The sequence below is a fragment of the Dendrobates tinctorius genome, unplaced genomic scaffold, assembly GCF_039654945.1.
Source record: "Dendrobates tinctorius isolate UK_male_01 unplaced genomic scaffold, ASM3965494v1 ptg000230l, whole genome shotgun sequence".
Lineage (NCBI taxonomy): Eukaryota > Metazoa > Chordata > Amphibia > Anura > Dendrobatidae > Dendrobates > Dendrobates tinctorius.
In genome coordinates this window covers 10,050,170-10,072,871 of record NW_027361897.1, presented here as the reverse complement: position 1 = coordinate 10,072,871, position 22,702 = coordinate 10,050,170, and the positions used below count along the sequence as shown (strand labels likewise).

General features: G+C 37.4%; 1 protein-coding gene across 1 annotated transcript in view; it reads left to right on the top strand.

The window, feature by feature from the left end:
* Positions 1-293: 293 nt before the first annotated feature.
* The window catches only part of LOC141059751 (scavenger receptor cysteine-rich domain-containing protein DMBT1-like), a 29,891-nt gene continuing 7,482 nt past the window's right edge, over positions 294-22,702 (top strand). Inside the window, exons 1-13 of the mRNA XM_073555885.1 lie at positions 294-378; positions 2,396-2,713; positions 4,439-4,750; positions 6,872-7,189; positions 9,003-9,329; positions 11,450-11,697; positions 11,868-11,968; positions 13,430-13,461; positions 13,582-13,902; positions 15,627-15,947; positions 17,766-18,092; positions 19,820-20,137; positions 21,959-22,276. Coding sequence (XP_073411986.1) covers positions 294-378; positions 2,396-2,713; positions 4,439-4,750; positions 6,872-7,189; positions 9,003-9,329; positions 11,450-11,697; positions 11,868-11,968; positions 13,430-13,461; positions 13,582-13,902; positions 15,627-15,947; positions 17,766-18,092; positions 19,820-20,137; positions 21,959-22,276 — 3,346 coding nt within the window. The remainder of the gene's footprint in view (positions 379-2,395; positions 2,714-4,438; positions 4,751-6,871; positions 7,190-9,002; positions 9,330-11,449; positions 11,698-11,867; positions 11,969-13,429; positions 13,462-13,581; positions 13,903-15,626; positions 15,948-17,765; positions 18,093-19,819; positions 20,138-21,958; positions 22,277-22,702) is intronic.

Below are 22,702 nucleotides of genomic sequence, written 5' to 3'. Positions count from 1 at the left end.
TGTAATGGTCGTGTAGAAATCCTCTATAATGGAGCATGGGGAACTGTGTGTGATGATTATTTTGATCTGAATGCTGCACAAGTTGTATGCCGGCAGTTAAATTGTGGCCAAGCTCTTGCATTTAATGGCAGTGCTGCATTTGGCCAAGGACAAGGAGTAATTGTATTGGATGATGTGCAATGCACCGGCAATGAACAACGCGTATGGAACTGCCTACACCAACCATTTACAGTACATAACTGTGGACATAATGAAGATGTTGGAGTTGTCTGCTCAGGTATATTTTCGAAATGATGAAATTTTATTCATTCATCTCACATCATGTTGTTTGCATAGATGTTAAAGTAATCCACATTTTCATATTTTCTACTACTAAGGGTAACTCAAACAATAAATATTTTTTTAATAAGAAAATCTTAATGGACTGGAGGTACTTTGGTTCCTTTTCCATTAAATCCAAAATGTTAAGGGGTTTTATGTGGTAGTAGGATGCCTTTGTGAGTTGTATTGAAACCACAATAATGAGATGCTGATGGGTTTCTGTTACAGTGTTTTATTCCACATAATAATTATAAATGTTATGTTTGACTATTAATAACCAATATTCAGCTAATATTAGATTAGGACATGTGTCCTCCTGCCTGCATTAGAATTTTAGCACAATTTAGATTAGGAAATGTGGCCTCCTGCCTGCACCAGAATATTAGCACAAACGATTTAGATTAGGAAATGTGGCCTTCTGCCTCCTGCGTGCACTGCAATAATAAAATAGAAGATTTAGTGTGTATGGACCAAACTTTTGTAAGAAATGATTGAGATTAAAAAATGTAGGCTGTTGTCTGGACCACACTATTAGCTGAAAGGATTTAGATTATGAAATATGACAAACTGCCTGTAAAAATATATATTAGCACAAATAATTTAGATAAAGAAATGTGGTCTCCTTTTTGAACCACAAAATTTCAGCCCATACAAGTTTGATTAGGAAACATGGATTATTGCTGGCACCACAATATTAGCCCAAAACATCATGATTGGGAAATGTGGCCTTCTGCCTGCACCACAATATTTGACCAAACAATTTTAATTAGGAAATATGGCCACCTGCCTGCACCACAATGTTAGTCCAAACAATTTTCATTAGGAAATGGAGCCTCCTTCCTGCACCACAATATTAATCCAAGTTATTGTGATAAGGAAATGTGGCCTCCCGCCTGCACCAAACTATTAGCACAATCATTTTAGATGATGGAAGGTTGATTTTACACAGGATCCTATATAACTGAAGTAGCTGACAATAAACTGCATTTCTAACTATCTGACAACTTGCAACAGCCATAGAAGCAGCCTCTCTACTGCTAAGGTACTGTCATACTTAGCGATATCACTAGCAATATAGCTATAACTTGTGACGTTATAGCGATATTGCTAGCGATATTGCTATGTCTGATACTTACCTACGACCCGCTCCCCCGCTGGTTATCGCTGATCGCGTGAGAACGTCCAGGACTATTTCTCGTCATCAGCTTCCAGCGGCGCTTCCTGTGGAGAGACGAACAACGCGTGGACGCGGGCAGGAGGACATCTTCATCGCCTCGTCTGACAGGTAAGTAGCGACCCCCGACCACATCGATCTCGCTGGTGAGATCTGCCTGTGTGGTAACTCACTAGCGACCACTTAGCGATGCACCAGCGATCCTGACCGCGTCATATCGCTGGTCGGGATCGCTCGTGCATCGCTAAGCGTGACAGTACCTTTACACTGACAAAATCACGACACCCAAAAAACATATTCGCTTTTTATATGTAGAGGGACATGTGATTTTGGCAGTCAATAGCAGAAGCACTTATGTCTGGTCATTGTGGATGGTATTTGTGCTGTGATTGGCTGCCTGAATCTGCATACATTAAGTTAATATAAAGAAGAAAAAAAATTAAAAAAGAAAGAAAGAAAAACAGGCCGTCGCTCCTCTGACCTCTCCCCATTAAATCCCCTCATTAAAGACCCCCCACTCAAAATTCATTACCACGCTTCAAGACAAAGTCCTAACAAAGCATTAGTGAAATCCCTTTCAATTACTGAACTGTTCCCGGAATTTTGCCGGGTTTAAGGGAAAATGCTCAAAAATCTGTACACAAATCCCAATGAGCTGCATTCATGCCAAATTTGAGACTGTTGAACGTTTTCTGAAAATGTCCACTCATCAGTATTTATAAAAAAATTTTAAAATCTGTATTTAGTTGTTAAACACTATAAAAGGCTGAATAGGCAGGGTATTTAGTAACAATAATACAAATGCTGGTGGTTGGGAGGACAGAGGGGACCTGTCTGGTTCCCTTTTAAGATAATTTACAATAAAATGTTTTTAGAAATGACCATTCTCCTTATTTTTAGGTTCAGACTTGTCTTTACGACTGGTAAATGGCAATGGTCAATGTAACGGTCGTGTAGAAATCCTCTATAATGGAGCATGGGGAACTGTGTGTGATGATTATTTTGATCTGAATGCTGCACAAGTTGTATGCCGGCAGTTAAATTGTGGCCAAGCTCTTGCATTTAATGGCAGTGCTGCATTTGGCCAAGGACAAGGAGTAATTGTATTGGATGATGTGCAATGCACCGGCAATGAACAACGCGTATGGGACTGCCTACACCAACCATTTACAGTACATAACTGTGGACATAATGAAGATGTTGGAGTTGTCTGCTCAGGTATATTTTCGAAATGATGAAATCTTATTCAGTGATCTCACATCATTTTGTTTGCATAGATGTTAAATTAATCCACATTTTCATATTTTCTACAACTAAGGTTAACTCAAACAATAGTTTTTTTTATAAGAAAATATTAATGGACTTAAGGTACTTTGGTTCCTTCCCCATTAAGTCCAAAATGTTAAGGGGTTTTATATGGTAATAGGATGCCTTTGTCAGGTGTATTGACACCACAATAATGAGATGCTGAAGGGTTTCTGTTACAGGGTTTTAATCTACATAATAATTATTAATGTTATGTTTGACTAATAATAATCAATATTCAGCTAATATTAGATTGGGACATGTGTCCTCCTGCCTGCATGAGAATTTTAGCACAATTTAGATTAGGAAATATGGCCTCCTGCCTGCACCACAATAGTAGCACAAACAATTTAGATTAGGAAATATGGTCTCCTGCCTACTGCGTGCACTTCAATAATAATAGAAGAGAAGATTTAGTGTGTATGAACTAAACTAGCGTCAAAAAGGATTGAGATTAAAAAGGGCAGGCTGGTGTCAGGACCACACTATTAGCTGAAAGCATTTAGATTCTGAAATATGAAGACCTGCCTGTAACACCATATTAGCACAAATAATTTTGATAAAGAAATGAGGCCCCCTTTTCAAACCAAAAATTTTTAGCCGAAGCAAGTTTGATTAGGAAACATGGAGTCTTGCTGGCACCACAATATTAGCCCAGAACATCATGACTGGGAAATGTGGTCTTCTGCCTGCACCACAATATTAGCCCAAAGAATTTTTATTAGGAATTATGGCATCCTGCCTGCACCACAATGTTAGTCCAAACGATGTTCATTAGGAAATGTAGCCTCCTTTCTAGACGACAATATTAATCCAGATTATTGTAATTAGGAAATGTGGCCTCCTAACTATTAGCACAATCATTTTAGATAACGGAAGGTTGATTTTACACAGGATTCTATACAACTTAAGTAGCTGACAATAAGCTGCATTTCTAACTATCTGACAACTTGCAACAGCCATAGAAGAAGCCTCTCACTTCTGTTACACTGACAAAATCGGGACACCCCCAACAACATCTTCACTTTTTATAAGGAGAGGGACATGTGATTTTGGCAGCCAATTGCAGAAGTACTTGTGTCTGAACATTGTGGATGGTATTTGTGCTGTGATTGGCAGCCAGAATCTACACATTGTAAGTTATTATAAAGAAGATAAAAATTTGAAAAAGAAAAAAATGAAAAACAGTCAGTTGCTTCTCTGACCTCTCCCCATGACATCCCATCATTAAAGACCCCCCCTCTCAAAATTCAGCACCGCTATCCAAGAAAAAGTCGTAACAAAGCATTAGCGGAATCACAGTCATTTACTGAACTGTTCCCGGAATATTGCAAGTTTTAAGGGAAAATGCTCATAAATCTAAACACAAATCCAAATGAGCTGCTTTCCTGCCAAATTTGAGATTGTTGAACGTTTTCCAAAAAAGTCCGCTCATCACTATTTATAATTTTTTTTTTTAATCTGCATTTAGGTGTTAAACACTATAAAGGGATGAAAAAGCAGGATATTTATTAACAATAACACAAATGCTGGTGGTTGTGATCACGTAGAGGACCTTTCTGGTTCTTTTTAAGATAATTTACAATAAAATGTTTTTAGAAATGACCATTCTCCTTTTTTTAGGCTCTCTAGGTTCAGACTTGTCTTTAAGACTGGTAAATGGCAATGGTCAATGTAATGGTCGTGTAGAAATCCTCTATAATGGAGCATGGGGAACTGTGTGTGATGATTATTTTGATTTGAATGCTGCACAAGTTGTATGCTGGCAGTTAAATTGTGGCCAAGCTCTTGCATTTATTGGCAGTGCTGCATTTGGCCAAGGACAAGGAGTAATTGTATTGGATGATGTGCAATGCACCGGCAATGAACAACGCGTATGGGACTGCCTACACCAACCATTTACAGTACATAACTGTGGACATAATGAAGATGTTGGAGTTGTCTGCTCAGGTATATTTTCAAAATGATGAAATCTTTTTCATTGATCTCACATCATTTTGTTTGCATAGATGTTAAATTAATCCACATTTTCATATTTTCTACAACTAAGGGTAACTCAAACAATAAATATTTTATGTTTTAAGAAAATCTTAATGGACTGGAGGTACTTTGGTTCCTTCTCCATTAAATCCAAAATGTTAAGGGGTTTTATGTGGTAGTAGGATGCCTTTGTGAGTTGTATTGAAACCACAATAATGAGATGCTGATGGGTTTCTGTTACAGTGTTTTATTCCACATAATAATTATAAATGTTATGTTTGACTATTAATAACCAATATTCAGCTAATATTAGATTAGGACATGTGTCCTCCTGCCTGCATTAGAATTTTAGCACAATTTAGATTAGGAAATGTGGCCTCCTGCCTGCACCAGAATATTAGCACAAATGATTTAGATTAGGAAATGTGGCCTTCTGCCTCCTGCGTGCACTGCAATAATAAAATAGAAGATTTAGTGTGTATGGACCAAACTTTTGTAAGAAATGATTGAGATTAAAAAATGTAGGCTGTTGTCTGGACCACACTATTAGCTGAAAGGATTTAGATTATGAAATATGACAAACTGCCTGTAAAAATATATATTAGCACAAATAATTTAGATAAAGAAATGTGGTCTCCTTTTTGAACCACAAAATTTCAGCCCATACAAGTTTGATTAGGAAACATGGATTATTGCTGGCACCACAATATTAGCCCAAAACATCATGGTTGGGAAATGTGGCCTTCTGTCTGCACCACAATATTTGACCAAACAATTTTAATTAGGAAATATGGCCACCTGCCTGCACCACAATGTTAGTCCAAACGATTTTCATTAGGAAATGGAGCCTCCTTCCTGCACCACAATATTAATCCAAGTTATTGTGATAAGGAAATGTGGCCTCCTGCCTGCACCAAACTATTAGCACAATCATTTTAGAAGATGGAAGGTTGATTTTACACAGGATCCTATATAACTGAAGTAGCTGACAATAAACTGCATTTCTAACTATCTGACAACTTGCAGCAGCCATAGAAGCAGCCTCTCTACTGCTAAGGTACTGTCATACTTAGCGATATCACTAGCAATATAGCTATAACTTGTGACGTTATAGCGATATTGCTAGCAATATTGCTATGTCTGATACTTACCTACGACCCGCTCCCCCGCTGGTTATCGCTGATCGCGTGAGAACGTCCAGGACTATATCTCGTCATCAGCTTCCAGCGGCGCTTCCTGTGGAGAGACGAGCGACGCGTGGACGCAGGCAGGAGGACGTCTTCATCGCCTCGTCTGACAGGTAAGTAGCGACCCCCGACCACATCGATCTCGCTGGTGAGATCTGCCTGTGTGGTAACTCACTAGCGACCACTTAGCGATGCACCAGCGATCCTGACCGCGTCATATCGCTGGTCGGGATCGCTCGTGCATCGCTAAGCGTGACAGTACCTTTACACTGACAAAATCACGACACCCAAAAAACATATTCGCTTTTTATATGTAGAGGGACATGTGATTTTGGCAGTCAATAGCAGAAGCACTTATGTCTGGTCATTGTGGATGGTATTTGTGCTGTGATTGGCTGCCTGAATCTGCATACATTAAGTTAATATAAAGAAGAAAAAAAATTAAAAAAGAAAGAAAGAAAAACAGGCCGTCGCTCCTCTGACCTCTCCCCATTAAATCCCCTCATTAAAGACCCCCCACTCAAAATTCATTACCACGCTTCAAGACAAAGTCCTAACAAAGCATTAGTGAAATCCCTTTCAATTACTGAACTGTTCCCGGAATTTTGCCGGGTTTAAGGGAAAATGCTCGAAAATCTGTACACAAATCCCAATGAGCTGCATTCATGCCAAATTTGAGATTGTTGAACGCTTTCTGAAAATGTCCGCTCATCAGTATTTATAAAAAAAAATTTTAAAATCTGTATTTAGTTGTTAAACACTATAAAAGGCTGAATAGGCAGGGTATTTAGTAACAATAATACAAATGCTGGTGGTTGGGAGGACAGAGGGGACCTGTCTGGTTCCCTTTTAAGATAATTTACAATAAAATGTTTTTAGAAATGACCATTCTCCTTATTTTTAGGTTCAGACTTGTCTTTACGACTGGTAAATGGCAATGGTCAATGTAACGGTCGTGTAGAAATCCTCTATAATGGAGCATGGGGAACTGTGTGTGATGATTATTTTGATCTGAATGCTGCACAAGTTGTATGCCGGCAGTTAAATTGTGGCCAAGCTCTTGCATTTAATGGCAGTGCTGCATTTGGCCAAGGACAAGGAGTAATTGTATTGGATGATGTGCAATGCACCGGCAATGAACAACGCGTATGGGACTGCCTACACCAACCATTTACAGTACATAACTGTGGACATAATGAAGATGTTGGAGTTGTCTGCTCAGGTATATTTTCGAAATGATGAAATCTTATTCAGTGATCTCACATCATTTTGTTTGCATAGATGTTAAATTAATCCACATTTTCATATTTTCTACAACTAAGGTTAACTCAAACAATAGTTTTTATTATAAGAAAATATTAATGGACTGGAGGTACTTTGGTTCCTTCCCCATTAAGTCCAAAATGTTAAGGAGTTTTATATGGTAATAGGATGCCTTTGTCAGGTGTATTGACACCACAATAATGAGATGCTGAAGGGTTTCTGTTACAGGGTTTTAATCTACATAATAATTATTAATGTTATGTTTGACTAATAATAATCAATATTCAGCTAATATAAGATTGGGACATGTGTCCTCCTGCCTGCATGAGAATTTTAGCACAATTTAGATTAGGAAATATGGCCTCCTGACTGCACCAGAATATTGGCACAAATGATTTAGAATAGGAAATGTAGCATTATGCCTGCGCCAGAATATTAGCACAAACGATTTAGATTAGGAAATGTGGCCTCATGCCTGCACCACAATAGTAGCACAAACAATTTAGATTAGGAAATGTGGCCTTCTGCCTCCTGCGTGCACTTCAATAATAAAATAGAAGATTTAGTGTGTATGAACTAAACTATTGTCAAAAAGGATTGAGATTAAAAAGTGCAGGCTGGTGTCAGGACCACACTATTAGCTGAAAGGATTTAGATTCTGAAATATGAAGACCTGCCTGTAACACCGTATTAGCACAAATAATTTAGATAAAGAAATGAGGCCACCTTTTCAAACCAAAAATTTTTAGCCGAAGCAAGTTTGATTAAGAAACATGGAGTCTTGCTGGCAACACAATATTAGCCCAGAACATCATGATTGGGAAATGTGGTCTTCTGCCTGCACCACAATATTAGCCCAAATAATTTTTATTAGGAATTATGGCATCCTGCCTGCACCACAATGTTAGTCCAAACGATGTTCATTAGGAAATGTAGCCTCCTTCCTGGATGACAATATTAATCCAAATTATTGTAATTAGGAAATGTGGCCTCCTAACTATTAGCACAATCATTTTAGATAACGGAAGGTTGATTTTACACAGGATTCTATACAACTTAAGTAGCTGACAATAAGCTGCATTTCTAACTATCTGAAAACTTGCAACAGCCATAGAAGAAGCCTCTCACTTCTGTTACACTGACAAAATCGGGACACCCCCAACAACATCTTCACTTTTTATAAGGAGAGGGACATGTGATTTTGGCAGCCAATTGCAGAAGCACTTGTGTCTGGACATTGTGGATGGTATTTGTGCTGTGATTGGCTGCCAGAATCTACACATTGTAAGTTATTATAAAGAAGAAAAAAATTTGAAAAAGAAAAAAATGAAAAGCAGTCAGTTGCTTCTCTGACCTCTCCCCATTAAATCCCCTCATTAAAGACCCCCCCACTCAAAATTCAGCACCGCTATCCAAGAAAAAGTCGTAACAAAGCATTAGCGGAATCACAGTCATTTACTGAACTGTTCCCGGAATATTGCAAGTTTTAAGGGAAAATGCTCATAAATCTAAACACAAATCCAAATGAGCTGCTTTCCTGCCAAATTTGAGATTGTTGAACGTTTTCCAAAAAAGTCCGCTCATCACTATTTATATATTTTTTTTTTAATCTGCATTTAGGTGTTAAACACTATAAAGGGATGAAAAAGCAGGGTATTTATTAACAATAACACAAATGCTGGTGGTTGTGATCACGTAGAGGACCTTTCTGGTTCTTTTTAAGATAATTTACAATAAAATGTTTTTAGAAATGACCATTCTCCTTTTTTTAGGCTCTCTAGGTTCAGACTTGTCTTTAAGACTGGTAAATGGCAATGGTCAATGTAATGGTCGTGTAGAAATCCTCTATAATGGAGCATGGGGAACTGTGTGTGATGATTATTTTGATCTGAATGCTGCACAAGTTGTATGCCGGCAGTTAAATTGTGGCCAAGCTCTTGCATTTAATGGCAGTGCTGCATTTGGCCAAGGACAAGGAGTAATTGTATTGGATGATGTGCAATGCACCGGCAATGAACAACGCGTATGGGACTGCCTACACCAACCATTTACAGTACATAACTGTGGACATAATGAAGATGTTGGAGTTGTCTGCTCAGGTATATTTTCAAAATGATGAAATCTTTTTCATTGATCTCACATCATTTTGTTTGCATAGATGTTAAATTAATCCACATTTTCATATTTTCTACAACTAAGGGTAACTCAAACAATAAATATTTTATGTTTTAAGAAAATCTTAATGGACTGGAGGTACTTTGGTTCCTTCTCCATTAAATCCAAAATGTTAAGGGGTTTTATGTGGTAGTAGGATGCCTTTGTGAGTTGTATTGAAACCACAATAATGAGATGCTGATGGGTTTCTGTTACAGTGTTTTATTCCACATAATAATTATAAATGTTATGTTTGACTATTAATAACCAATATTCAGCTAATATTAGATTAGGACATGTGTCCTCCTGCCTGCATTAGAATTTTAGCACAATTTAGATTAGGAAATGTGGCCTCCTGCCTGCACCAGAATATTAGCACAAATGATTTAGATTAGGAAATGTGGCCTTCTGCCTCCTGCGTGCACTGCAATAATAAAATAGAAGATTTAGTGTGTATGGACCAAACTTTTGTAAGAAATGATTGAGATTAAAAAATGTAGGCTGCTGTCTGGACCACACTATTAGCTGAAAGGATTTAGATTATGAAATATGACAAACTGCCTGTAAAAATATATATTAGCACAAATAATTTAGATAAAGGAATGTGGTCTCCTTTTTGAACCACAAAATTTCAGCCCATACAAGTTTGATTAGGAAACATGGATTATTGCTGGCACCACAATATTAGCCCAAAACATCATGATTGGGAAATGTGGCCTTCTGCCTGCACCACAATATTTGACCAAACAATTTTAATTAGGAAATATGGCCACCTGCCTGCACCACAATGTTAGTCCAAACAATTTTCATTAGAAAATGGAGCCTCCTTCCTGCACCACAATATTAATCCAAGTTATTGTGATAAGGAAATGTGGCCTCCTGCCTGCACCAAACTATTAGCACAATCATTTTAGATGATGGAAGGTTGATTTTACACAGGATTCTATATAACTGAAGTAGCTGACAATAAACTGCATTTCTAACTATCTGACAACTTGCAACAGCCATAGAAGCAGCCTCTCTACTGCTAAGGTACTGTCATACTTAGCGATATCACTAGCAATATAGCTATAACTTGTGATGTTATAGCGATATTGCTAGCGATATTGCTATGTCTGATACTTACCTACGACCCGCTCCCCCGCTGGTTATCGCTGATCGCGTGAGAACGTCCAGGACTATTTCTCGTCATCAGCTTCCAGCGGCGCTTCCTGTGGAGAGACGAGCGACGCGTGGACGCGGGCAGGAGGACGTCTTCATCGCCTCGTCTGACAGGTAAGTAGCGACCCCCGACCACATCGATCTCGCTGGTGAGATCTGCCTGTGTGGTAACTCACTAGCGACCACTTAGCGATGCACCAGCGATCCTGACCGCGTCATATCGCTGGTCGGGATCGCTCGTGCATCGCTAAGCGTGACAGTACCTTTACACTGACAAAATCACGACACCCAAAAAACATATTCGCTTTTTATATGTAGAGGGACATGTGATTTTGGCAGTCAATAGCAGAAGCACTTATGTCTGGTCATTGTGGATGGTATTTGTCCTGTGATTGGCTGCCTGAATCTGCATACATTAAGTTAATATAAAGAAGAAAAAAAATTAAAAAAGAAAGAAAGAAAAACAGGCCGTCGCTCCTCTGACCTCTCTCCATTAAATCCCCTCATTAAAGACCCCCCACTCAAAATTCATTACCACGCTTCAAGACAAAGTCCTAAGAAAGCATTAGTGAAATCACTTTCAATTACTGAACTGTTCCCGGAATTTTGCCGGGTTTAAGGGAAAATGCTCGAAAATCTGTACACAAATCCCAATGAGCTGCATTCATGCCAAATTTGAGACTGTTGAACGCTTTCTGAAAATGTCCGCTCATCAGTATTTATAAAAAAAATTTTAAAATCTGTATTTAGTTGTTAAACACTATAAAAGGCTGAATAGGCAGGGTATTTAGTAACAATAATACAAATGCTGGTGGTTGGGAGGACAGAGGGGACCTGTCTGGTTCCCTTTTAAGATAATTTACAATAAAATGTTTTTAGAAATGACCATTCTCCTTATTTTTAGGTTCAGACTTGACTTTACGACTGGTAAATGGCAATGGTCAATGTAACGGTCGTGTAGAAATCCTCTATAATGGAGCATGGGGAACTGTGTGTGATGATTATTTTGATCTGAATGCTGCACAAGTTGTATGCCGGCAGTTAAATTGTGGCCAAGCTCTTGCATTTAATGGCAGTGCTGCATTTGGCCAAGGACAAGGAGTAATTGTATTGGATGATGTGCAATGCACCGGCAATGAACAACGCGTATGGGACTGCCTACACCAACCATTTACAGTACATAACTGTGGACATAATGAAGATGTTGGAGTTGTCTGCTCAGGTATATTTTCGAAGTGATGAAATCTTATTCAGTGATCTCACATCATTTTGTTTGCATAGATGTTAAATTAATCCACATTTTCATATTTTCTACAACTAAGGTTAACTCAAACAATAGTTTTTATTATAAGAAAATATTAATGGACTGGAGGTACTTTGGTTCCTTCCCCATTAAGTCCAAAATGTTAAGGGGTTTTATATGGTAATAGGATGCCTTTGTCAGGTGTATTGACACCACAATAATGAGATGCTGAAGGGTTTCTGTTACAGGGTTTTAATCTACATAATAATTATTAATGTTATGTTTGACTAATAATAATCAATATTCAGCTAATATTAGATTGGGACATGTGTCCTCCTGCCTGCATGAGAATTTTAGCACAATTTAGATTAGGAAATATGGCCTCTTGACTGCACCAGAAAATTGGCACAAATGATTTAGAATAGGAAATGTAGCATTATGCCTGCGCCAGAATATTAGCACAAACGATTTAGATTAGGAAATGTGGCCTCCTGCCTGCACCACAATAGTAGCACAAACAATTTAGATTAGGAAATGTGGCCTTCTGCCTCCTGCGTGCACTGCAATAATAAAATAGAAGATTTAGTGTGTATGAACTAAACTATTGTCAAAAAGGATTGAGATTAAAAAGTGCAGTCTGGTGTCAGGACCACACTATTAGCTGAAAGGATTTAGATTCTGAAATATGAAGACATGCCTGTAACACCGTATTAGCACAAATAATTTAGATAAAGAAATGAGGCCTCCTTTTCAAACCAAAAATTTTTAGCCGAAGCAAGTTTGATTAGGAAACATGGAGTCTTGCTGGCACCACAATATTAGCCCAGAACATCATGACTGGGAAATGTGGTCTTCTGCCTGCACCACAATATTAGCCCAAAGAATTTTTATTAGGAATTATGGCATCCTGCCTGCACCACAATGTTAGTCCAAACGATGTTCATTAGGAAATGTAGCCTCCTTCCTGGATGAGAATATTAATCCAAATTATTGTAATTAGGAAATGTTGCCTCCTAACTATTAGCACAATCATTTTAGATAACGGAAGGTTGATTTTACACAGGATTCTATACAACTTAAGTAGCTGACTATAAGCTGCATTTCTAACTATCTGAAAACTTGCAACAGCCATAGAAGAAGCCTCTCACTTCTGTTACACTGACAAAATCGGGACACCCCCAACAACATCTTCACTTTTTGATAAGGAGAGGGACATGTGATTTTGGCAGCCAATTGCAGAAGCACTTGTGTCTGGACATTGTGGATGGTATTTGTGCTGTGATTGGCTGCCAGAATCTACACATTGTAAGTTATTATAAAGAAGAAAAAAATTTGAAAAAGAAAAAAATGAATAGCAGTCAGTTGCTTCTCTGACCTCTCCCCATTAAATCCCCTCATTAAAGACCCCCCCACTCAAAATTCAGCACCGCTATCCAAGAAAAAGTCGTAACAAAGCATTAGCGGAATCACAGTCATTTACTGAACTGTTCCCGGAATATTGCAAGTTTTAAGGGAAAATACTCATAAATCTAAACACAAATCCAAATGAGCTGCTTTCCTGCCAAATTTGAGATTGTTGAACGTTTTCCAAAAAAGTCCGCTCATCACTATTTATAATTTTTTTTTTTAATCTGCATTTAGGTGTTTACACTATAAAGGGATGAAAAAGCAGGGTATTTATTAACAATAACACAAATGCTGGTGGTTGTGATCACGTAGAGGACCTTTCTGGTTCTTTTTAAGATAATTTACAATAAAATGTTTTTAGAAATGACCATTCTCCTTTTTTTTAGGCTCTCTAGGTTCAGACTTTTCTTTAAGACTGGTAAATGGCAATGGTCAATGTAATGGTCGTGTAGAAATCCTCTATAATGGAGCATGGGGAACTGTGTGTGATGATTATTTTGATCTGAATGCTGCACAAGTTGTATGCCGGCAGTTAAATTGTGGCCAAGCTCTTGCATTTAATGGCAGTGCTGCATTTGGCCAAGGACAAGGAGTAATTGTATTGGATGATGTGCAATGCACCGGCAATGAACAACGCGTATGGGACTGCCTACACCAACCATTTACAGTACATAACTGTGGACATAATGAAGATGTTGGAGTTGTCTGCTCAGGTATATTTTCAAAATGATGAAATCTTATTCATTGATCTCACATCATTTTGTTTGCATAGATGTTAAATTAATCCACATTTTCATATTTTCTACAACTAAGGGTAACTCAAACAATAAATATTTTATGTTTTAAGAAAATCTTAATGGACTGGAGGTACTTTGGTTCCTTTTCCATTAAATCCAAAATGTTAAGGGGTTTTATGTGGTAGTAGGATGCCTTTGTGAGTTGTATTGAAACCACAATAATGAGATGCTGATGGGTTTCTGTTACAGTGTTTTATTCCACATAATAATTATAAATGTTATGTTTGACTATTAATAACCAATATTCAGCTAATATTAGATTAGGACATGTGTCCTCCTGCCTGCATTAGAATTTTAGCACAATTTAGATTAGGAAATGTGGCCTCCTGCCTGCACCAGAATATTAGCACAAACGATTTAGATTAGGAAATGTGGCCTTCTGCCTCCTGCGTGCACTGCAATAATAAAATAGAAGATTTAGTGTGTATGGACCAAACTTTTGTAAGAAATGATTGAGATTAAAAAATGTAGGCTGTTGTCTGGACCACACTATTAGCTGAAAGGATTTAGATTATGAAATATGACAAACTGCCTGTAAAACCATATTAGCACAAATAATTTAGATAAAGAAATGTGGTCTCCTTTTTGAAACACAAAATTTCAGCCCATACAAGTTTGATTAGGAAACATGGACTATTGCTGGCACCACAATATTAGCCCAAAACATCATGATTGGGAAATGTGGCCTTCTGCCTGCACGACAATATTTGACCAAACAATTTTAATTAGGAAATATGGCCACCTGCCTGCACCACAATGTTATTCCAAACGATTTTCATTAGGAAATATAGCCTCCTTCCTGTACCACAATATTAATCCAAGTTATTGTGATAAGGAAATGTGGCCTCCTGCCTGCACCAAACTATTAGCACAATCATTTTAGATGAAGGAATGTTGATTTTACACAGGATCCTATATAACTGAAGTAGCTGACAATAAACTGCATTTCTAACTATCTGACAACTTGCAACAGCCATAGAAGCAACCTCTCTATACTGTTACATTGACAACATCACGACACCCACACAACATATTCGCTTTTTATATGGAGAGGGACATGTGATTTTGGCAGCCAATTGCAGAAGCACTTATGACTGGTCATTGTGGATGGTATTTGTGCAGTGATGGGCTGCCTGAATCTACACACATTAAGTTAATATAAAGAAGAAAAAAATTTAAAAAATAAAGAAAGATAAACAGTCCGTCGCTCCTCTGATCTCTCCCCATTAAATCCCCCCATTAAAGACCCCCCACTCAAAATTCATTACCACTCTTCAAGACAAAGTCCTACCAAAGCATTAATGAAATCCCTTTCAATTACTGAACTGTTCCCGGAATTTTGCCGGGTTTAAGGGAAAATGCTCGAAAATCTGTACACAAATCACAATGAGGTGCTTTCCTGCCAAATTTGAGATTGTTGAACGTTTTCCAAAAAAGTCCGCTCATCACTGTTTATAATTTTTTTTTTAATCTGCATTTAGGTGTTAAACACTATAAAGGGATGAAAAAGCAGGGTATTTATTAACAATAACACAAATGCTGGTGGTTGTGATCACGTAGAGGACCTTTCTGGTTCTTTTTAAGATAATTTACAATAAAATGTTTTTAGAAATGACCATTCTCCTTTTTTTTAGGTTCTCTAGGTTCAGACTTGTCTTTAAGACTGGTAAATGGCAATGGTCAATGTAATGGTCGTGTAGAAATCCTCTATAAAGGAGCATGGGGAACTGTGTGTGATGATTATTTTGATCTAAATGCTGCACAAGTTGTATGCCGGCAGTTAAATTGTGGCCAAGCTCTTGCATTTAATGGCAGTGCTGCATTTGGCCAAGGACAAGGAGTTATTGTATTGGATGATGTGCAATGCACCAGCAATGAACAACGCGTATGGGACTGTCTACACCAACCATTTACAGTACATAACTGTGGACATAATGAAGATGTTGGAGTTGTCTGCTCAGGTATATTTTCGAAATGATGAAATCTTATTCAGTGATCTCACATCATTTTGTTTGCATAGATGTTAAATGAATCCACATTTTCATATTTTCTACAACTAAGGTTAACTCAAACAATAGTTTTTTTATAAGAAAATATTAATGGACTGGAGGAACTTTGGTTCCTTCCCCATTAAGTCCAAAATGTTAAGGGGTTTTATATGGTAATAGGATGCCTTTGTCAGGTGTATTGACAAAACAATAATGAGATGCTGAAGGGTTTCTGTTACAGGGTTTTAATCTACATAATAATTATTAATGTTATGTTTGACTAATAATAATCAATATTCAGCTAATATTAGATTGGGACATGTGTCCTCCTGCCTGCATGAGAATATTAGCACAATTTAGATTAGGTAACATGGCCTCCTGACTGCACCAGAATATTGGCACAAATGATTTAGAATAGGAAATATAGCATTATGCCTGCGCCAGAATATTAGCACAAACGATTTAGATTAGGAAATGTGGCCTCCTGCCTGCACCACAATAGTAGCACAAACAATTTAGATTAGGAAATATGGTCTCCTGCCTCCTGCGTGCACTTCAATAATAGAAGAGAAGATTTAGTGTGTATGAACTAAACTATCGTCAAAAAGGATTGAGATTAAAAAGGGCAGGCTGGTGTCAGGACCACACTATTAGCTGAAAGGATTTAGATTCTGAAATATGAAGATCTGCCTGTAACACCATATTAGCACAAATAATTTAGATAAAGAAATGAGGCCTCCTTTTCAAACCAAAAATTTTTAGCCGAAGCAAGTTTGATTAGGAAACATGGAGTCTTGCTGGCACCACAATATTAGCCCAGAACATCATGACTGGGAAATGTGGTCTTCTGCCTGCTCCACAATGTTAGCCCAAAGAATTTTTATTAGGAATTATGACATCCTGCCTGCACCACAATGTTTGTCCAAACGATGTTCATTAGGAAATGTAGCCTCCTTCCTGGATGACAATATTATTACAAATTATTGTAATTAGGAAATATGGCCTCCTAACTATTAGCACAATCATTTTAGATAACGGAAGGTTGATTTTACACAGGATTCTATACAACTTAAGTAGCTGACAATAAGCTGCATTTCTAACTATCTGACAACTTGCAACAGCCATAGAAGAAGCCTCTTACTTCTGTTACACTGACAAAATCGGGACACCCCCAACAACATCTTCACTTTTTATAAGGAGAGGGACATGTGATTTTGGCAGCCAATTGCAGATGCACTTGTGTCTGGACATTGTGGATGGTATTTGTGCTGTGATTGGCTGCCAGAATCTACACATTGTAAGTTATTATAAAGAAGAAAAAAATTTGAAAAAGAAAAAAATGAAAAACAGTCAGTTGCTTCTCTGACCTCTCCCCATTAAATCCCCTCATTAAAGACCCCCCCACTCAAAATTCAGCACCGCTATCCAAGAAAAAGTCGTAACAAAGCATTAGCGGAATCACAGTCATTTACTGAACAGTTCCCGGAATATTGCAAGTTTTAAGGGAAAATGCTCATAAATCTAAACACAAATCCAAATGAGCTGCTTTCCTGCCAAATTTGAGATTGTTGAACGTTTTCCAAAAAAGTCCGCTCATCACTATTTATAATTTTTTTTTTAATCTGCATTTAGGTGTTAAACACTATAAAGGGATGAAAAAGCAGGGTATTTATTAACAATAACACAAATGCTGGTGGTTGTGATCACGTAGAGGACCTTTCTGGTTCTTTTTAAGATAATTTACAATAAAATGTTTTTAGAAATGACCATTCTCCTTTTTTTTAGGTTCTATAGGTTCAGACTTGTCTTTAAGACTGGTAAATGGCAATGGTCAATGTAATGGTCGTGTAGAAATCCTCTATAATGGAGCATGGGGAACTGTGTGTGATGATTATTTTGATCTGAATGCTGCACAAGTTGTATGCCGGCAGTTAAATTGTGGCCAAGCTCTTGCATTTAATGGCAGTGCTGCATTTGGCCAAGGACAAGGAGTAATTGTATTGGATGATGTGCAATGCACCAGCAATGAACAACGCGTATGGGACTGCCTACACCAACCATTTACAGTACATAACTGTGGACATAATGAAGATGTTGGAGTTGTGTGCTCAGGTATATTTTCAAAATGATGAAATCTTATTCATTGATCTCACATCATTTTGTTTGCATAGATGTTAAATTAATCCACATTTTCATATTTTCTACAACTAAGGGTAACTCAAACAATAAATATTTTATGTTTTAAGAAAATCTTAATGGACTGGAGGTACTTTGGTTCCTTTTCCATTAAATCCAAAATGTTAAGGGGTTTTATGTGGTAGTAGGATGCCTTTGTGAGTTGTATTGAAACCACAATAATGAGATGCTGATGGGTTTCTGTTACAGTGTTTTATTCCACATAATAATTATAAATGTTATATTTGACTATTAATAACCAATATTCAGCTAATATTAGATTAGAACATGTGTCCTCCTGCCTGCATTAGAATTTTAGCACAATTTACATTAGGAAATGTGGCCTCCTTTCTGCACCAGAATATTAGCACAAACGATTTAGATTAGGAAATGTGGCCATCTGCCTCCTGCGTGCACTGCAATAATAAAATAGAAGATTTAGTGTGTATGGACCAAACTTTTGTAAGAAATGATTGAGATTAAAAAATGTAGGCTGTTGTCTGGACCACACTATTAGCTGAAAGGATTTAGATTATGAAATATGACAAACTGCCTGTAAAACCATATTAGCACAACTAATTTAGATAAAGAAATGTGGTCTACTTTTTGAACCACAAAATTTCAGCCCATACAAGTTTGATTAGGAAACATGGACTATTGCTGGCACCACAATATTAGCCCAAAACATCATGATTGGAAAATGTGGCCTTCTGTCTGTACCACAATATTTGACCAAACTATTTTAATTAGAAATTATGGCGACCTGCCTGCACCACAATGTTAGTCCAAACGATTTTCATTAGGAAATGTAGCCTCCTTCCTGCACCACAATATTAATCCAAGTTATTGTGATAAGAAAATGTGGCCTCCTGCCTGCACCAAACTATTAGCACAATCATTTTAGATGATGGAAGGTTGAATTTACACAGGATCCTATATAACTGAAGTAGCTGACAATAAACTGCATTTCTAACTATCTGACAACTTGCAACAGCCATAGAAGCAACCTCTCTCTACTGTTACACTGACAACATCACGACACCCACACAACATATTCGCTTTTTATATGGAGAGGGACATGTGATTTTGGCAGCCAATTGCAGAAGCACTTATGTCTCATCATTGTGGATGGTATTTGTGCTGTGATGGGCTGCCTGAATCTACACACATTAAGTTAATATAAAGAAGAAAAAATTTTAAAAAATAAAGAAAGATAAACAGTCCGTCGCTCCTCTGACCTCTCCCCATTAAATCCCCCCATTAAAGACCCCCCACTCAAAATTCATTACCACTCTTCAAGACAAAGTCCTACCAAAGCATTAATGAAATCCCTTTCAATTACTGAACTGTTCCCGGAATTTTGCTGGGTTTAAGGGAAAATGCTCGAAAATCTGTACACAATTCCCAATGAGCTGCTTTCCTGCCAAATTTGAGATTGTTGAACGTTTTCCAAAAAAGTCCGCTCATCACTATTTATAATTTTTTTTTTAATCTGCATTTAGGTGTTAAACACTATAAAGGGATGAAAAAGCAGGGTATTTATTAACAATAACACAAATGCTGGTGGTTGTGATCACGTAGAGGACCTTTCTGGTTCTTTTTAAGATAATTTACAATAAAATGTTTTTAGAAATGACCATTCTCCTTTTTTTTAGGTTCTCTAGGTTCAGACTTGTCTTTAAGACTGGTAAATGGCAATGGTCAATGTAATGGTCGTGTAGAAATCCTCTATAATGGAGCATGGGGAACTGTGTGTGATGATTATTTTGATCTAAATGCTGCACAAGTTGTATGCCGGCAGTTAAATTGTGGCCAAGCTCTTGCATTTAATGGCAGTGCTGCATTTGGCCAAGGACAAGGAGTTATTGTATTGGATGATGTGCAATGCACCGGCAATGAACAACGCGTATGGGACTGTCTACACCAACCATTTACAGTACATAACTGTGGACATAATGAAGATGTTGGAGTTGTCTGCTCAGGTATATTTTCGAAATGATGAAATCTTATTCAGTGATCTCACATCATTTTGTTTGCATAGATGTTAAATTAATCCACATTTTCATATTTTCTACAACTAAGGTTAACTCAAACAATAGTTTTTATTATAAGAAAATATTAATGGACTGGAGGTACTTTGGTTCCTTCCCCATTAAGTCCAAAATGTTAAGGGGTTTTATATGGTAATAGGATGCCTTTGTCAGGTGTATTGACACCACAATAATGAGATGCTGAAGGGTTTCTGTTACAGGGTTTTAATCTACATAATAATTATTAATGTTATGTTTGACTAATAATAATCAATATTCAGCTAATATTAGATTGGGACATGTGTCCTCCTGCCTGCATGAGAATTTTAGCACAATTTAGATTAGGAAATATGGCCTCCTGACTGCACCAGAATATTGGCACAAATGATTTCGAATAGGAAATGTAGCATTATGCCTGCGCCAGAATATTAGCACAAACGATTTAGATTAGGAAATGTGGCCTCCTGCCTGCACCACAATAGTAGCACAAACAATTTAGATTAGGAAATATGGTCTCCTGCCTCCTGCGTGCACTTCAATAATAGAAGAGAAGATTTAGTGTGTATGAACTAAACTATTGTCAAAAAGGATTGAGATTAAAAAGTGCAGGCTGGTGTCAGGACCACACTATTAGCTGAAAGGATTTAGATTCTGAAATATGAAGACCTGCCTGTAACACCATATTAGCACAAATAATTTAGATAAAGAAATGAGGCCTCCTTTTCAAACCAAAATTTTTTAGCTGAAGCAAGTTTGATTAGTTAACATGGAGTCTTGCTGGCACCACAATATTAGCCCAGAACATCATGACTGGGAAATGTGGTCTTCTGCCTGCTCCACAATATTAGCCCAAAGAATTTTTATTAGGAATTATAACATCCTGCTTGCACCACAATGTTAGTCCAAACGATGTTCATTAGGAAATGTAGCCTCCTTCCTGGAAGACAATATTATTCCAAATTATTGTAATTAGGAAATGTGGCCTCCTAACTATTAGCACAATCATTTTAGATAACGGAAGGTTGATTTTACACAGGATTCTATACAACTTAAGTAGCTGACAATAAGCCTCATTTCTAACTATCTGACAACTTGCAACAGCCATAGAAGAAGCCTCTCACTTCTGTTACACTGACAAAATCGGGACACCCCCAACAACATCTTCACTTTTTATAAGGAGAGGGACATGTGATTTTGGCAGCCAATTGCAGAAGCACTTGTGTCTGGACATTGTGGATGGTATTTGTGCTGTGATTGACTGCCAGAATCTACACATTGTAAGTTATTATAAAGAAGAAACAAATTTGAAAAAGAAAAAAATGAAAAACAGTCAGTTGCTTCTCTGACCTCTCCCCATTAAATCCCCACATTAAAGACCCCCCCCACTCAAAATTCAGCACCGCTATCCAAGAAAAAGTCGTAACAAAGCATTAGCGGAATCACGGTCATTTACTGAACTGTTCCCGGAATATTGCAAGTTTTAAGGGAAAATGCTCATAAATCTAAACACAAATACAAATGAGCTGCTTTCCTGCCAAATTTGAGATTGTTGAACGTTTTCCAAAAAAGTCCGCTCATCACTATTTATAATTTTTTTTTTAATCTGCATTTAGGTGTTTACACTATAAAGGGATGAAAAAGCAGGGTAATTAGTAACAATAACACAAATGCTGGTGGTTGTGATCACGTAGAGGACCTTTCTGGTTCTTTTTAAGATAATTTACAATAAAATGTTTTTAGAAATGACCATTCTCCTTTTTTTAGGTTCTCTAGGTTCAGACTTGTCTTTAAGACTGGTAAATGGCAATGGTCAATGTAATGGTCGTGTAGAAATCCTCTATAATGGAGCATGGGGAACTGTGTGTGATGATTATTTTGATCTGAATGCTGCACAAGTTGTATGCCGGCAGTTAAATTGTGGCCAAGCTCTTGCATTTAATGGCAGTGCTGCATTTGGCCAAGGACAAGGAGTAATTGTATTGGATGATGTGCAATGCACCGGCAATGAACAACGCGTATGGGACTGCCTACACCAACCATTTACAGTACATAACTGTGGACATAATGAAGATGTTGGAGTTGTCTGCTCAGGTATATTTTCAAAATGATGAAATCTTATTCATTGATCTCACATCATTTTGTTTGCATAGATGTTAAATTAATCCACATTTTCATATTTTCTACAACTAAGGGTAACTCAAACAATAAATATTTTATGTTTTAAGAAAATCTTAATGGACTGGAGGTACTTCTCTTCCTTTTCCATTAAATCCAAAATGTTAAGGGGTTTTATGTGGTAGTAGGATGCCTTTGTGAGTTGTATTGAAACCACAATAATGAGATGCTGATGGGTTTCTGTTACAGTGTTTTATTCCACATAATAATTATAAATGTTATGTTTGACTATTAATAACCAATATTCAGCTAATATTAGATTAGGACATGTGTCCTCCTGCCTGCATTAGAATTTTAGCACAATTTAGATTAGGAAATGTGGCCTCCTGCCTGCACCAGAAT